At 37.9% G+C, this 17,599-nt stretch overlaps 1 protein-coding gene across 4 annotated transcripts in view; it reads right to left on the reverse strand.

Moving 5' to 3' along the window:
- Window positions 1–953: 953 nt before the first annotated feature.
- The window catches only part of CEMIP2 (cell migration inducing hyaluronidase 2), a 74,714-nt gene continuing 58,068 nt past the window's right edge, over window positions 954–17,599 (reverse strand). For 3 of the 4 annotated variants that reach the window (XM_081281605.1, XM_081281603.1, XM_081281604.1), the window contains 6 exons: window positions 15,745–15,927; window positions 12,965–13,184; window positions 9,994–10,092; window positions 6,772–6,926; window positions 3,112–3,215; window positions 954–2,775 (listed from right to left, as the gene is read on the reverse strand). In XM_081281605.1, the coding sequence (XP_081137731.1) occupies window positions 2,579–2,775; window positions 3,112–3,215; window positions 6,772–6,926; window positions 9,994–10,092; window positions 12,965–13,184; window positions 15,745–15,927 (958 nt within the window). In that variant the 3' untranslated portion in view covers window positions 954–2,578. Of the gene's footprint in view, window positions 2,776–3,111; window positions 3,216–3,237; window positions 6,039–6,771; window positions 6,927–9,993; window positions 10,093–12,964; window positions 13,185–15,744; window positions 15,928–17,599 lie in introns of those variants that run through there. The other variant, XM_081281606.1, reaches the window with a different exon arrangement.

Here is a 17,599-nt window from a genome sequence, read left to right on the forward strand (position 1 = left end):
TGTGTTTCCCATCAGCTGGTTGATTTGTAGCAGCCACATTCCTGGAACTCAATCAGTTAGTTGCCTCACCTGATAGAAAATGCTTACAAACCTATAAATCATTTTGGAATAAAATTTCTCAGTAGAATTAGAACAGACTGCTAGCTCCCAAAGGCCTGAAATGTGTGTATCAACTTGTAGGTCCAATTTAACAATTGGAGAGGGTTAATGACTGAAAACTGTAAAAAAAAAAAAAAAAAAAAAAAAAGTTCTATTAAAAAAGAGAGAGAGAGAGACAACAAGTGAAACGCTTTGGTTAGGGTTAGAAGTCCCATGAGTAATATAGGAAACTCAAATAAAAATAGTAGATGAACGCAATTGTGTTTGGATCACAAAAAATAATAATAATAATAATAATTACAGACTGAAGTTCAACAGTGGGCCTATTATTGTGTTAGTACAGTGATTCTGAAACCTGGCTTCATATTAGAATCACCCAGGGAGCTATAAAAGAATCCCAATGCCCAGGCTGCACCCCAAACCAATTCAAATCTACAGGGTGGGGTCCAGGCCTCTGTATTTTTTAAAGCTCCCCATGGTGATTCCAATGTGCAGCCAGGATTGGAGAATATGGAGACTATGGTCCCACCCTGCTGATGCTCAACCTTACAAAGTCTACTCACTGGATTTGCTTTCCTTATTTCCGCCAATAACTTCTTTGCAGCTAGAATGCGGAACTTTAAAAAAAATCACAGAGATTCACAGACACACATGTATAAAATACATGCATACATTATTTTTATTTATTTAACTTAGACCCTGATTATTAGTATATAAATCAGAAAAAAAACGAGTGCCTTGAAACTTACCCATCCTCCCCAAATCTTTAAAGAACCAAACTCTAAAAAACACACATCATAGATATTTAACTCATAAAACACACATACACACAAACTTTAATCACTTTCAGGAACCATGATCCAATAATATATTTAATAGGTAAGATCTCACTCATCACTATACAAGGGAAACAACAACAACAACAACAACCCACACCCAAAAAACAGATAACCAAACTTTGATTAAGACACGTGCCCTTAGCACGAGCTCTTACAGTTAGAATGGTTTATCGGTAGCACTTTGAGGTAGCATATTCTGTAAAGTAACAGAAGTCACAGAGCTGCTCTGTAGTGTCTCCTGGACACATAAGTACAGGCCATCAGCCTTGGCCCTTGGTAGAGGAAAGTGAATTTGTCCATGCTTATTTCCAACGTCCGCCTGAACACCCTTGGCCATCCCTCCACCAGACTTGTGCCTTGTGGGTTAATAAAAACATAAAGGCATTTTGAAGTATCTTTCCTCCTGATGTGCAACACCCAGGCTGTGGAGCCAATCTCCTTTTGCCACACACAGCCCTCACTGGCAGGAGACACAAGATCCCAGTGGAAAGGGAAACTGGGTGTCATGATGCCCTTTTTAATTCCTTTACCATTTAATGCAGAGTGACTCACTCCTTTAAGGCTATGAAGAGGCTCATTTCTCAATATTCGCTTCATGATTCTGACCCTTAAAAAGCCTGCCTCCCCCCATCATTCTGGAGTATCATTAAGCTTTCTGATTTTCCTGGCAGGATGGTGAGCAGAGAAACTTCTGAAAAATCCACACTAAAACATTAACAAAAAACCTAGGTGCAAGAGCAACACCAAGAACACACTTCCCCTGTGCAAGTTAAAAATAACACAAAGTTTACAGTTCAGGAAAACATCCTGCTTCTTTAAAACAAAACAAAAACAAAAACAAAAACATAACTGTTCAGCTCAGCTCTGCACTTCAAACAAATACACAGTCAAGACAGACTAAGGATTAAAGCTGCAAAAACTGGTCCCAACAACCTCAGACCCTGGTGCAGGTCAAATTTTTGCTCAATGGTCACAGATTAAAGGGATTTCTCATCCCCCAAAGCCCTTTTGTCCCAATATACTTCCTGTTTGAAAATTGATTCCTTAGAAGTAATCAATATACAAATGAATAAAAATAGCACATGTCCAGGCAAAAAAGGGCATGAGCTGGGCCTGAGTTGTCATGTAAAATTCTGTCATTCGGCATCATACAAAATTCTCAAAGGCTTCCCAGAAATAGGGCCCCAGGCATTGCTGAATGAGCCAGACACCCAAATCAACTGCTTTACGACACAACTGAGCATCTGACTTCAAGTATCCAAGGTGCTAGAGTAGCAGGTCCTCTAAAGAGCTCAGGCTGACTCTCAGAAGCCTCCATCCCACCCCGCCATGCCCATTATACAAAATGTTTATACATATATATAAATGGTCATTACCAAATAGTAGGGCGCAAGGTGAGGAACAAGAGAACTGCTCTCTGAATACACCAGCCTTACCAAGACAAATAAATTCTTAAACATTTTGTACAACTAGAAGGTGCGCGAACTGGTATTCAAGCAATCCCTTTAAAACTCTTTTCTCCCCTTTTAGTATCAAACAAGAAAACGGTTCTGTTGGGTTAACAGTGTCATTTTTAAATGCCATAAATTAAATAAGTTAGTTCACATTTTTTCCCCCAGCACTTAAATTATAGTCAGTCTCTAAAGCGCTTTTGAAGCTTGCTTTAACAATTCCAGATCTCTTCTGCGGATGCTTCCGGCCCTGGGACATCCATAATCATCTAGCTGCAAAGGTATGAATTCCTCAAGCACCCCAAGGCCCTGTCCAGCAGGACTGGTAAATAGCTTAGTCCATGATGGTTTAAACTTTCCACTGAATCCCAAAAATATGGTACTCCCTAAAAAAAAAAAAAAGATCAATTTGTATAGTTACTAGTTTCCAGCAAGATAATGCAGAAGGTAAGTCAGGGCTGAGCAAAACGAAGTTATATGTACATATAAGCACTCTACAATTCCTCATATCAGCAAATGAACTCATGAGCTCTTACCACTCAAGTAACAAACCATATCCCAACACACTTCCTCTAACACTATCCCCTTATGTAGATATTATCTTAATGATGCCCATACCTGCCAAACAAGCTCATGAAAACAGACTGGTAGCTCAATTCCACTGTAAAAGTGCATATGCTGTTAGCCTCACAAGAACTTGATAGAATAATACAAATACAAACCTTTGTTATAAAGGTGAGCTGGTTTGGCTAATCCCAGAGGTATTAATGAATCTGAAATATTCAACTGCTTTATTTCTCCTCTTGTGCTCAACAGAACAATAGACCTGTAAGTGCAAGTGAGAAAATCGGAGTCAATTCTCATCATCCAGCAGGTATTTATTGAGTACCTTTTTGAACTGAGTACGATATAGAAATTCCAGATAAAAGCAGAAATCAAAAAGAAAAACAGCTCAGATGCTTTTTTATTCTTGCTAGTACAAGTTCCAATTTTCTGGCTCCAGATGGAACTTCTCACTTTACTACAACATAGGAAAACTCCAAAGTAGAGAAAACAAAAGTTACTGACGTCTGACCCAGAGAGCAGCTAGGACTTGGCTCTTTTAAGGAATAATTTGCTGCTCATGAGAGTGCGGCTTTTGTTTTACTTAAGATTCTTTATTTACCTATGGTTTATCATCATAAACACAATCTTCTTTTTTAAATTTTCATTTGTTATATATGACAGCAGAATGCATTAACAATTCATATTACACATATAGACCACAATTTTTCATATCTCTGGTTGTACACAAAGTATAGTCACACCATTCCTGTCTTCATACATGTACTTAGGGTAATGATGTCCATCACATTCCACCATCATTGCTAACCCCTTCCTCCACCTCCCACCCCTCTGCCCTATCTAGAGCTCATCTAATCCTCCCATGTTTCCCCTCCCAACCCCACTATGAATCAGCCTCCTTATATCAGAGAAAAGATTCAGCATTTGTTTTTTGGGGATTGACTAACTTCACTTAGCATTACATTTTTCAGCTCCATCCATTTACCTACAAATGCCATGATTTTATTCTTTTATTGCTGAGTAATATTCCATTGTGTATATATATACCACATTTTTGTTATCCATTGATCTACTGAAGGGCATCTAGGTTGGCTCCATATAAACATAATATTAAAAAATAAAAATAAGAGTTGAAAGTATAGCTCTGTGGAAAGATGCTTGTCTAAGATGCACAGAGCCCTGGGTTCAATCCTCAGGACTACAAAAAATAAATTAAAAAATAAATAAATAATAAAACAAAAGCTGTTCTCCATGGTTTTTGAAAAAAAGTTTACATCTTTTAAACCTTGCCATCGTTATCATATAGTAAATCACCATAGTACTCTGATCCTTGTGGATCCTTTTCCTGGTTTAGTTACTATAGTTTCAAGGTTTATTTTAGTATTTTATACCAACAAGTCCCTTGTATTATTGTAATTTGTTTAAAGAGTTTATACTAATACATTACTGATGGGATTACAAATTAGTACTGCCACATTGGAAAGCAGTATGAAGACTTCTGCAAAGACTAGGAACAGTATCACCATACGACCCAACTATCCCACACTTTGTTTTTTATCCAAAAGAACTAAAATCAATATATAATAGTGATACATGCATACCACCTTTTATAGCAACACAACCTATAACAGTCAAGTTATGAAACCAGCCTAGGTGTCAGTCAGCAGACAAATGGATAAAGAAAATGTGATACACACACACACACAATGGAGTTCTACTCAGACAAAAAGAAAAATGAGATTACGCCATTTGCTAGTAAATGGATGGAAGCGGAGAACATTGTGCTAAGTGAAATAAGACAAACTCCCATAGTCAAGAGTTAAATGTTTTCTCTCATACGCAGAAGCTAGAAATAAAAAAGGAATACAAAAAGGAGATCTTATGAAAATAGAAGAGATCAGTCAAATAGAAGAGGGGGACCAATGAGGAGGGAGGAGGGGAGGGAAAGAGGAAGAACTGAGGAATGAAGTTGACGAAATTATGCTATGTGCATGTATGAATATATCACAATTCAGTATTGTATTTAATTTCTTAATGTGGGTCTTGACTTTTAGACTAAGACTGTTAAGTTCTGTGCTGGGGTTGATCTTTCTAAAGCAGTGGAACCTCAATTCAAAATTAGCCAGAGGACTGTCCCCAGCAACCCTGAAGACATGACTTTTGTTTATAGGTCAGAATTACTCAGTACTCTGCTGTGAGAACATTAACAGATCAGCTTGCCACCACGTGCCACCGTGTGCCCCCAGGTATATGCACACAACCACACACATACATGTACACACACAAGCAAGCCTTCAGTCTTCCTAGACATCACTGCCAGTTGCCCCATAATTTCCCAATACTTGGTTAAAATGCAACATACATACAGGAACACATTCCTAAGTGTCCAAAAGACTTAAGTTTTTGCAAACTTAACATAGTTGCGTTACCAGCAGCCAGATCAAGAATTGGTATTACTGATCTCTCAAAAGCCTTTCTTACTCTTTCTAGAAACTACGTTTTTAATTAGTTGGTTTTTAACTCAAATCTATAGGTTAACTTGCAGGACTTTTGTGTTGTCCTAAATATTTGTGGTGAAATTTATATCCTAGACTGTTTTAGGGGAAATAAGTGCATGTGTTTTCATCATTAGGAAAAACTTTGAAACCCTTAAAGAATATGGTAACCTCCCATAATTATCTTGAACCATAAGATAAAACTATAGCCAACCCTCCATATCCATAGGTTCTGAATACATGAATTCAAGCAATCAGATCAAAAATATTTGGGAACAAAACTACATCGGTATTGCATATGAACAGACTTTTTTTTCTTAGTTACTGTTCCTTAAACTATACAGTATGACAATTATTTACACAGCGTTTACACATAATCTAGAGATGATTTGAAATATACAAGAAGATGTGCACAGGTTATATGCAATTATGACACCATTTTTATATGAGGTGCTTGAACATCTTCAAATGTTGGTATTTGCAGGGGGTCCCGAAACCATCCCTCATGGATACTGAAGGTTGACTTTATATTACACATGGAATACTGCACCAAAATAATCCAGTTAGTTCATGAGACCTGGTCCTGTGATCTATAAAAAACATAAGTAATAACATCAACTGAAAATGATTTGAAAGCTAGACAGGTCTTCACTCCCTGGGAAGCTTATGCTCTTCCCTGAATGGCTGCACTCAGCATCTGCAGCAAAGCTAAGAGGCAGAGAGGACCCTGAGTTCACATCTTTTCCCCCAGGAAAGGTCTGACCAACCCTGAAAATGAAAGGTTTCTCTCCTGTACATCTTTCTTCAGATATCAACAACAACCAAAAACAGACAGACCAGACATTCAACCACTTAAAAATTAATTTACCCTTTTACAGTCATTTCCAAATGACTTCACTTCCTAAATATAGTAGAGTGCTGTGCAAGGGTCAATCAGTGGGACAAAGAAAACTGCCGGTAAAGGTACTTCAAAATGGTAATAAACCTTCTGGGGAGTTGGGTACAACATAGAACAATTTAGTACTAAAAAGCAGCACAGTAGTGTTCCACACAAGGAACTTTCCTAAGAGCATTCTTATCATTTGCAAAATCTTCTAACATTTCAGTTCTGCCATGGATAAGTAACAGCTTGTCAACTGATTGGACCACACAGGCATCACGCTGAGGTGAAAAGGAATGAGTACCTTTCGCAGAGCCCCGAATGCCCACAGAGTTAAAGACCAGGTAGACATACCAAAGCTGCGAGGTGACCAGTGTTACCTGTGTAGAGGACTCCACATCCTCAAGGTGGCTTATCCCTGGTACAGAGTGAGCCAGACCTACCTTGAAGGGATGCTTGTTTTCAAATACTCTTCCATGCGACTGAAATCAGCAAGAAGGAAAAGCTTTCTTTCTGTCAACCGGAAGGGAACGCTGCACGCATCCACGAGGAGGAGGAGGACACCTGCACTTCGGAAGGGAAAGTCGGTGCCATTGACCTGAAGATACAAAATGTCCTCTGCTGTCATCACTGTTGCAGGAAGATCTCTGGGATAACTGGTCTTTCTAGCCCCTTCTAACCCATGAATCAGACTGTATTTCAAGGACTCGAGTTACATGTTTTACTTATTCTTCCCATCCAATGTCTGAAACTGCACCTTGTTCCTCTAAACTCTACCTACATACTATGCTTCGATCTTTGCTGATAGAGTAAGAGACTCTGAGCCCCACCAAGCTGAGCTGGGTGACCCTTCTGCACTGCTTGGGACTTCATGTCTACACACAAGCACTGTCACTAGGGCAAGAGCTCTACAGTGACCAGGGGCTGGCCTCTGTGCTACACCTATATACAGATCACAATCTGATTCATGGAGTTTGAAATATCATTTAAGTCCAACTGTTCTATCTCTTTTAGCTCTAAATATAACCCTCTTCTGACATCAAAAGAGCAAAATGGTGCTTTTAAATGAGTTTTGAGCTACATTTTATTTTACAATGATCATGAGCTGAATTTTCATAATCATCCTCTTTAATGGTTTGTGATCTTTTCAAGAAAGAAGCATACTCTGGACACATCCAAATATTATTAAGTTCTCAGCCAAAAAGGAAAAAATAAAACAGAGCTGGCTAAATACTAATCCACAGGCAATGTTACTCTTTGGAAAAATCATAAACTGAACTAAAGTGAGCTAGCCAAGGAGAAACACTCTCACCACTTCACCTGACCTGACTTGGAGAAATTATATTCAAATTTTATTTCTAATCATATTGATCTTCCCAAAATTCAAAATAGTCTTGTTAGTTATGTTTAAATTGCTCTAATCTAGTGAAGAGATCTGGAGATTCTGAAGTAAATTTTCTATGTGCAAAGACTAGAAGAGATTCCCTTATTTCAAAAAAAATCTGAATGCTTAAGATTGAAGTACAGCTGGATGTGGTGGCACATGCCTGTAATCCCAGCAGCTCAGAAGGCTGAGACAGGAGGATTGCAAGTTCAAAGCCAGCCTTAGCAATTTAGCAAGGCATGAAGCAATTTAACAAAACCCTGTCTCAAATAAAAAAAAGAGCTGGGAATATGGCTCAGTCATTAAGTACCCCCGAGTTCAATCCCTGCCACCAAAAAAATTTGAAGCACATTTGAGAAAAAAATATATAATGATTTTCAATACACTCCAACTGTTCTTGTGAAAAACTATCCTCCAAAACCTGTTAGTTAAATTAAAACTTTCCATAAAAAACAACGCAATGCCAAGTCCCAGGAAAGAATGCTTATATTATGTATCTGCAAGAGGGAAAAGCTGTTTTTCTGTCAACCAGAAGGGAACGCTGGAGATACACAGTGTCCCTTGATTGTTCCAGGGTCCCAGGCACCCAATGTGCAGTAGTGGAATCAAACTAAGTCTTCAGACCTTGGGCATAACCTTTCTGAAGGTTTGTTGTTGTTGTTGTTTGGGGTTGGGGGGACAAAACAATTTCTTCTTCAATTATCTAGTGAGCTATTAGAACAGTGGGCCTCCTCCCTTATGCAACCCCCAGCAGATGTAATCAGTAGGCTGGGATCAGCCTTCATGAATGCATGAAGAGGCTGAGCTAATAAATTCTATGCTCATAAAATTACATCTTCAGCATCGTACAAAATAAAGGACTGTTAACACAGGGGAATGAATGTCAATACAGTCTTTAAGAAATCTTTGAACTACATTTAAACAGGAATCTCCTTAATTCAAAAGCTATTAAGTAAAATTTAAATTTAAATTCTGGAATTAGATGGTGGTGGTGTTTGCACAATATGAATGTACTTCACACCACTGAACTCAACACCTAAAAATGGTTAAGATGGTAAATTTTGTGTTAAGTGTCTCTTACTACAATAAAAACAAATTGGGAAAGAAAAAAAAACTAAAATTTAACTTTGTCCACATAAAAATGGATTTGTGATCATGTTGTCCACCACTGGGGAAAAACAAAAAATGAACTTCTGAAGAGATCATGTGAGACAGGGTGCAGGTCCTGGCTGGCTATGAACCGGATGGCTAGATACCTACTCCCCCAAAGAGCTCTTTACAAGGTGGCTCCCAGGTCAACCTAGTTTGGGATAGGTCACAAGCCAAGGTTCGATTCCCATGACTAACTTGACTCTAAGCCCAAATTCTAGCGTTGACACTGAGACTCATTACTGTACTTCCATTAAACCACTTTAAAAAAGACAGCTAATTCTTGTATTTTCACTTTCCTCACACCCCCCCCCAAAAAAAACACTAAAAAAATAGACAATCTCAAAATAAAAAGCTAAAGAAATTTTAAAACCTTCATTCCCCATATCTTGAGAGCTCATTTTAAGTTGAAAATCAAGGTAAAACAGTTTTCTATGTGATGATTGCCTATAGCCAACCAAAGATGCCTTTTCTCTTATAGAAATGAAATCAGGGTCATCTATAACAGTGACTAAAAGATAATGTGAACAACTGTTAACATTAGCCTAAAGTAATCAGTAAACAATCCACTTGGAAAAAAAGAATTCTGATAATAATGTATTTCAAAACACATTACAAATGTTTAAAGAGGTTTTTATGCCTCATTGTATCATTTGCCACCAATAATCAAAAGGTTGTTAAAACCAGTGACTACTCTCAGAATTAATATAGGTCATCAGGATAAAGGATAAAAGCAAGAATCCACCGCAGGATACACACCTGCTATGGTCAGAATGTTGTGGGGGCAAAACTTCTGTTGTATTCCTAATTCCTGTAGTGATGGTATTAGGAAGTGGGGCCTTCAGAAAGTAATCGGGACATGAGAGTGAAGCCCTCAGGATAGGGACTAGTGTCCTTAGAAAAGGAACTCAAGAGAGAACCCAACCTTTCCACCATCTGAGGACACAACAGAAGGCACCAAGATATAAGAACCAGAAAACAGGTCCTCCTCAGAGGCCACATCTACCAGTGCTTTGACCTACCTGTGTGCTGCCCAGCTGCCAGAACTGAGAGAAACAGGTTTCTGTTGTGTGTAAGCCACCCCGCCTCACAGCAGCCCAAATAGACTAAAACAACACAAGACAGTACTTACAGAAATAATAGATGGGTCTCCGCGCTGAGTCTCTGCTTTGCTAGGTGACTGAAATCGCACAGGGAGGTAGCTCTTGTGAGGATCACTGGTAAACACCACCTAGATAGGAAGAGGTTCCATATTTAAGGAGACTATATCTTCTTCCCAAAGGGTCCATCAAGAGAAACTCAATTATATTATTAGTGCCATTGTGTTTCTGTTTCTGAGATTTCTGTACATATTGCATAACCTAGAACTCCATTTTTTAAAAATGTTTAATACAAAAAGTGTAGTTTTTCATTTTCTGAAACAATCTGTTTCGAACAAATATAATCTTGTTGACAAAATTAATTCAGGGGCTGGAGGTGTAGCTTAGTGGTAGAACATGGGCTCAGTATGTGCTAACCCCTGGGTTTGATTCCTAGCATCCTCCCCTCAAAAAATTCAGTCATTTCAGTAAATGACTTAAAAAATATGCATTAAATTTAAATTATTGTAAACATTTTGGGCAGATACAGATACAAATCTTTTTAAAAGTTCTTTTCTGATTAATTATCGTGAATTGGGGCTCAGTCATTCTAGGATTGAGGAAAGAAGTACATACAACAAGGGCTACTCTGTTTAAAAATTTCCACTGGCCTTGTACATGACCAGGTCTCAGCACACTTCTGTGACCTGCAGAGAGTCTCATGACAGAGCCACACCTAGGGACAGGCCCTCATTTCTCCCTAACCTATCACATTCAAGAGGCAGGGCCCCTCCCTCACTTCCCCATGAGCTCTGCACCTTCTTCCCCACACCCTGCCTTTGTGATTCCTTTTCCTCATCCCTTCCACTCCTCCAATCTCGCCCCACGAGGCTGTCTGGTCATTCAAACACTTAACTCTCACATAATTTAATACTTCAAAGCGTATTTCCTAATAAATCAATGTCAACAACTTTTTTGCAAGAATAATCATCAGAAGACTAAGCAGCACTCAGAATCTGGACACTTCTTTGAATTTCAGGTTTGGAGTCAAAAGTTCATATGAATTTTCCTACTTACTTCTAAATACATGTGTTTCGTTTTGATATTCAAAATAAAAATTCCTCTCAAACTTCCAAGTAAAAGTGATATTCTCAAATACTTCAAGTATTTTGCAACTGAACAAAGTCAGTACTTAAGACATTAAAAAAAATTATGATCAGTGCTTCTGGCACAAGAATAAAGAATGCTACATGTTAATGCATGAAACTGTTTAATGAAATAAAGCCTAGGATGTTTCCAAGGATGACTTAATCATTGTCACAAATAATGTTGATTATAAGTTATATAAAGTCTCTTCAGCAGCATGCAGGTGTAGTTCAGTGATAGAGAGCTTAACTGGTATGTGATGGGGCTCTGGGTTCAATCCCCAATACCACACAAAAGTAAAAATTAAATAAAGTCTCTTCAGCAATGAAGAACTTTCTGAACAAATCCAACTCAAGAATGAGGCTGGAAAAATTAGTCTCTCACAAAGATTATCTCAAACTATCACTTTAACAGTCAAAATATTGCATAAGGGTTAGGGTACAGCTCAATGGTAGAGAGTGTGCTTAGCATGTGCAAGGCCCTGGGTTCAACCCAAAATACCACAAATAAAGAAAAAAGAAAGAGAAAACATGCACCAACAAAGGGCCCGTAGACATGTACATATACCAACAAACTCTTCATATACACAAGGCTTTTTTGTTTTGTCGGTTTGCTTTTTGGTTTTACTTGTATGGGAGAATATAGGCAACTCAAGAGTATGGGAGACTGAGATTGTGATAGGAGTTGCCATTAAAAACAACAACAACAACAACAACAGTCATTCTCTATCCTATTGGGCAGCATAAATCCATCTTTCTCTCTCTGCTTTCTCTGCCACAAAGCCAAAAACAAATGAAAAGAGAGAACAAAATAAAGAATTTATGCAGTGAGAGATTCTGTTTCCTCAAATTCATCAGGCTGATTAGAAATGAAAGCTCAAGCTTTAGAAGTTTTCTCCGTATAAGTAGGCAGTATGCATTTCTGTGATAATTCAATTCTTGCTCTAAAAACCATCTTCAGTAGAACTCAAATGTGAATAGAATTAGAATTACCTGCAGGACTATTAAGCTGCAGGCTGCTGGGCCCCTGACCCAGAGCTGCTGACTCAGTAGGACTGGGGTAGCCCAAGAATTCCCACTTCTCACAAGTTCCCAGAGATGTTGTTGCTGCTGGCTGGGGGGACTACACTTAGAGGACAATTACCTTAGCCCATATTTGTTTTGTGAAGACTAAAAATGAGTCGGGGCAGTATTCATTCTGTATTTCTTTTTCACTTGGAAATGGTCGGAATCCTTTGGAACCCATTCATATGTGGAATTTAAGCACATTGTTTGGGTTTATTTCCACTGCCATTTTTGACCCAAGATCTATTAAAATATAGTAGTCTAATCAGAAATCTATCAAAGGAAGCATTTTTCACTTCTAACCAAAGTCAGTCTGTTCTTTGAATTACAAGGAAATTTAATAGCACATGCTTCAAAATTAAAGAGTGGCTTTTCACCTAAAAAAAAAAAAAAAAAAAAAGGAAACAATTCTCACACAAGCTGCACATTTTGAGGAGAAATTTCACACTACCAATAAAACAAAGCATTTTTATATCACTTTTTGATGTATAAACCAAGTAGCAACATGGTAACGGAATCACAAATCTGGGAAAGAAAAAAGGATGGCCAATATAGTAACCTCTAATTTCAAACTATAAAAGCCACAGCTAATCAGAGTAAACTGATGTCTCACAGGGAACAGGTACTTTTGTTATAAATTTGGACTACTTTGCTTCTTATAAGGATCACATTCTATAATAGGCCCAAATTTAGGAGACACCAGCAAGTGTTTATAAATTGCCAACACATACGTTTCAAAGAAAAGTGCTCCTATTCCAAAGAAACCCCCTGATTTTTGCTCCCAGACCACAGTCCACTCTTCTTCCTTATTTACCTGGTGAGTGCCACAGCCTTGACAGAGTCTGGTGAGCATGGACGGCATGCGCTTGACCACTGATGGCTTTCTATAATACTGTGGATATGCTTTGGCCATGCAATTACTGATGTCTTTTGAGTCTGTTGATGCCAGGATCTTGACTCTTTCACATCCCTGAGATGAACAGTAACTGTGGCCATCCCTGTGGCTTTTGGCTTTGAGATACAAAAACAGTAACCTGCACAAAGCAAAGAGCAACCCATCTGGTGTTAGACTTCCTCTCAAAAACTTATAAAATTCCTCAAATCAACTCATGGCCAAAGGGATTTCTCCAATAAGTAACTTTTCGTTAGAAGAAAAATTAATTGCAAAACCAATCGAATTGTTTCTCTTTCTTCCCTGTCCTTGTAGGGTATTAAGTCAAATGCAGTACTGCTTTGGAAAATATTTCAATTCTTTGATTCAGTCATTCTGGAAGATATCAAAGTTGATTTCTGGTTTAAATTAGTTAAATAGGTAATCTGAGAGCATGGAATTTGGCCTGGCTCAAAAATTCCTTAGAAAACTGTATACTTGTATTGAGCTTAGGATTCCTAAATTGATGTGGTTTCTTCTTCTTCTTTTTGTCTTTTTGTTCATAAATCATTTTGGTTTAAGGTACAAAATTGAAGTCATAAAACAACAACTCTGCTTGGCTATGGTCAAGATAGTCTCAAATCAATTCCTGTGATGTGTTCCAAGAGCACATGAGCCTGGGGTCCTTCAGTCTGTAACTGAGCAAAACTCAGTCTAAATCAACAGTTCCACCCTCTCCAACTTTTCCTCCTACTGCCAAGATGGTCAGAAAAATCTAACTTCCAGGCAGCAGTCCAATATCTACCTGCAAACCCAGTCTTTCTAAACCAAAGCAAGTCAAGATTCTAAAGAACTTTAATAAAATGATTGATAACCAGTAATCAAGAATTCATATTTTGGACTGGGGCTGTAGCTCAGTGGTAGAGCGCTTGCCTCGCATGTGTGAGGCACTGGGTTTGATTCTCAGCGCTACATAAAAATAAATAAATAAAGCTATTGCTACAACTAAAAAATATTCAAAAATAAAAAAGGATTCATATTTTAATATGAGGTCACTGAACAATGCAATGTTTCGATTAAGAGGTAAAAAACTGGGCTGGCTGTAGTTCAGTGGCAGAGTGCTTGCCTACATGTGTGAGACATTAGTTTTGATCCTTAGCACCACATAGAAATAAATAAAATAAAGGCATTCTGTCCATCTACAACTACAAAAAAAAAAAGAAAGAAAGAAAAGAGAGAGTTAAAAAGGTAGTCACTGCCTTAATATCCAATAATTTTAGAATGTCAGGGACCTGAATGAAATGTAATTTCTGAAATATAATTAAAATTGTAAAAATAAAGGGAATTTAAAACAAAATTGTTGTTCAGAGGCTGAGGGATTCTTGAGATACCCAGACCAGAAAATATTTACCTCTTATTATTCAGGTAAATCATTAATTAGTGGTTACCAGACTATGCTTACAAATCTGGGTACTCCATTTATTTTTGTGAAAAAACAACTGGGAATGTGGAATTTGTCATCTACAGAATAAAAATGCAGGTAGATGGTTTGACTCTAATTAGAAATTGAAAATTAGTGATGATTATTAAGAAAAAACTTAGGCTGATCACACTGGTCACTGCAGGTCCTGGAGAGAAAATGAGTTGAAATTTTTTCAAAGGCCAACCAGACACTCAACAATTGAACCCTAATTTTCTTCCCCCCAATCAATCCTGCCACCCTTCTCCCCACTCTGAGCTTTTTGCCTTTCCCCAAACATGCCATGCCACATTCTTCCATGCGTCCATGCATTTGTGCACACTGTTCTTTCCGCCTGCAAACCTCACCCATCTCTTTTTCCATCTCCTAATTGTTCCTTGGGAGGTCCAGTGTCACCCTATCAGGATGTCACTGGTTACTCTAGGATAAGTATCCACAAAGGCACATTAAATATCCCATTATAGAACTTACAGCCTTTAAATCTTTCACTCTCTTAATTACTTGCTTTGCATGCCCACATCTTTCAATGGACTGTGAATTTGTGAAAGAAATGCATCTTATTTACATTAATGTCTTTACAGTACCTAGACAATGGTATATGGCTGGAATGTCAGCTTAAGGATGGAGACTGAAAGAGCATGCCACTTGCTGGAATAAGACAGGAGGTCAAGCCTACCATAACCCACAGGCTGAGAGACTGTAACTGGACAAAAGCAGACAAAGCCAACAGGACCCCAGGAGAACAGGATTAGAATTAAACAGTGGAAAGATGCAGCCTAGAGAAAGTTGAAAGCAAATATGCTATGGTTATACAGTGACCTTCAAAAACTCAAGGTCAACTTGAAAGACAACTTTAAGGCAGCAGCAGGAGAAAAATGCGCTTCCACTGAAATCTGAACTCTATCACATGTAAAAATAACTACCTTTGGACTTGAAGAAAAAAGGATTTTCAATTTCAGTTGGGTCACTGGTTATTCATTGTCAAAGATAACTTCTCTCCCTAAATTGTCTTAATATGTAAATAGCAAACATCTTCACTCAATTCCTACTGCCAGCTACAATAACCAGTCATTCTAGTTCTCCTCTAAACCCTTAATAACGATGTGCAGAGAAGCACCCACATCAGCTGCTTTCCTAAACAGCTATCACATCACAGGCAATTCTTGGCTACGATGAAGAACTAGTAATTTCACCATTAAAGAAAAATAGCATTCATTCTCATGCCCTGGTTCCACTGAATTACCCTGTGCTGGAGTCAAAATAGAATTTCCTCTCAGACTGCTTCCTCTGCAGTTCTTCCAGCGAGTTCACGGGCTCATAGTCTTCAACTTTGGATAATGAGCCACTCTGCCGTTGTAAAAAGCCAAAGGTAACTTGAAAACTTGTGTTTGATGGATAGCAGAGGCCTACTCGAATCCAGTCATTCCTTTAAAGGAGATACAATTAAAAAAATAATAATAATTCACACTTGAGTTAAAATCCTTTGGGAATCATGGCATATGTAAATTTTAACTATAATTTATTCCTTCTTAAATTTCCACTGTATGTTGAGCCACTAACAATGAAAATCCCAAACCCTGACATACTAACCAATCACCTACTTTTATCTGTTGCCCACATTTCTCTTAGCAATAAATTTGCAGAATATATTCTACAGAGGAAAAAAAAAATCTGGTTTCAACAGGATTTGGGAGACTGTGAATAAACATTGAATAAATATACTCAGATACTCCAAATGGATAAGAAAGCCAACTGAGATGATTGGGTATGAGTGCATTGAGACAGAAAGACTAACAGCCTGGTGGTGGAAGTGTATAATGGTAAAATCATTCTGAAGACTTTTTCTATTCATAAATATATTTTTATCTTTTGTAATAATATTAAGAAATTTCTAGTGGCAGGCAGAATTGCTTTTTTAATGCCTTTGATGTGTATCACCAAATTACCTTAGTATTTTTAATGTCGTTAGGTATTGAATTATCCTTTTAAAAAGTCATTTAAAATAATTTGCTTTTTTTTTCATCTTTTTATTGTTCACCATTTTAACCATTTCTAGCTGTAGCAATCAGCGGCATTGGGTATATTCACCTGGCTGTGCACCCATCACCACTCTTCATTTCCAGAACTTTTCCATTGTTCCTAAAGAACTTTCTCAATCTGTTATAAGACCTTTAAATTGTCACACAAGTTTTACCCAGTAATCCCACTGATGAATAATTAGAAATGCAAATAGAGATGTTCCATGAGGTATTTATACTAGGAAATGAGCAGGGGACAGGAAAATACTAATATTCATGCAAGAAGGGGCAGTTAAAGAAAATTTCTGCACATCCATATGTGCAGGAAAACCTGAGTATGGATAAAGAAGAGAACAATATAAATGTTTACATGCTACCCTTTAACTAGGACTACAGATTTTTTTCAATTTTCTTTTTTTAATGTTTTTTTCCTGTACTTTCTTTATTATGTAAATAAGTGAGTATGGCTTCCTAACTCTTTTGGGGGGTACATACTGGGGATTGAACTCTCGTGGTGCTTCACCACTGAGCCACATCCCTAGCCCTTTTCTTTTTCTTTTTCTCTTTGAGACAGGGTCTCACTAAGTTGATAAGGGCCTCCTTAAATTGCTGAGGCTGGTCTTGAACATGATAAACCTCCTGCCTCAGCCTCTTGGTCGCTGGGATTATAGGCATGCACCAGTGTGCCCAGTGGTTTTATAACTCTTAAAGGGTTATTTTCAGAAGTGGAACTATGACAAAGTCTATGATTGCTCTATAATTATATTAGATTTGGAAAAAGAAATTATCCACGTCTTCTTCTTGCCTCTCCTCGTCACATAATTTTTATAACTTCTACCTAATTAAACTAGAAAAGCATGGCTAACTTTTAGGCCCATGTGGATTTTTGAAACTTTTAGGTTCAGCCTTTTTTCACTTGAAAATGTTTTTACTTGCTTAGTATGCAATGAAAACCTTGCACAGTACTTTATACAGAACTTGTGCATTTTTTCCCCCAGTACTGAGGACTGAACCCAGAATCCTCTGCTTGCTAGGCAAGAGCTCTACCACTGAGCCATGTCCCCAGTCCTGCATCATTTG

Source organism: Spermophilus citellus, assembly GCF_964194105.1.
Source record: "Spermophilus citellus genome assembly, chromosome: 2".
Taxonomy (NCBI): Eukaryota; Metazoa; Chordata; class Mammalia; order Rodentia; family Sciuridae; genus Spermophilus; species Spermophilus citellus.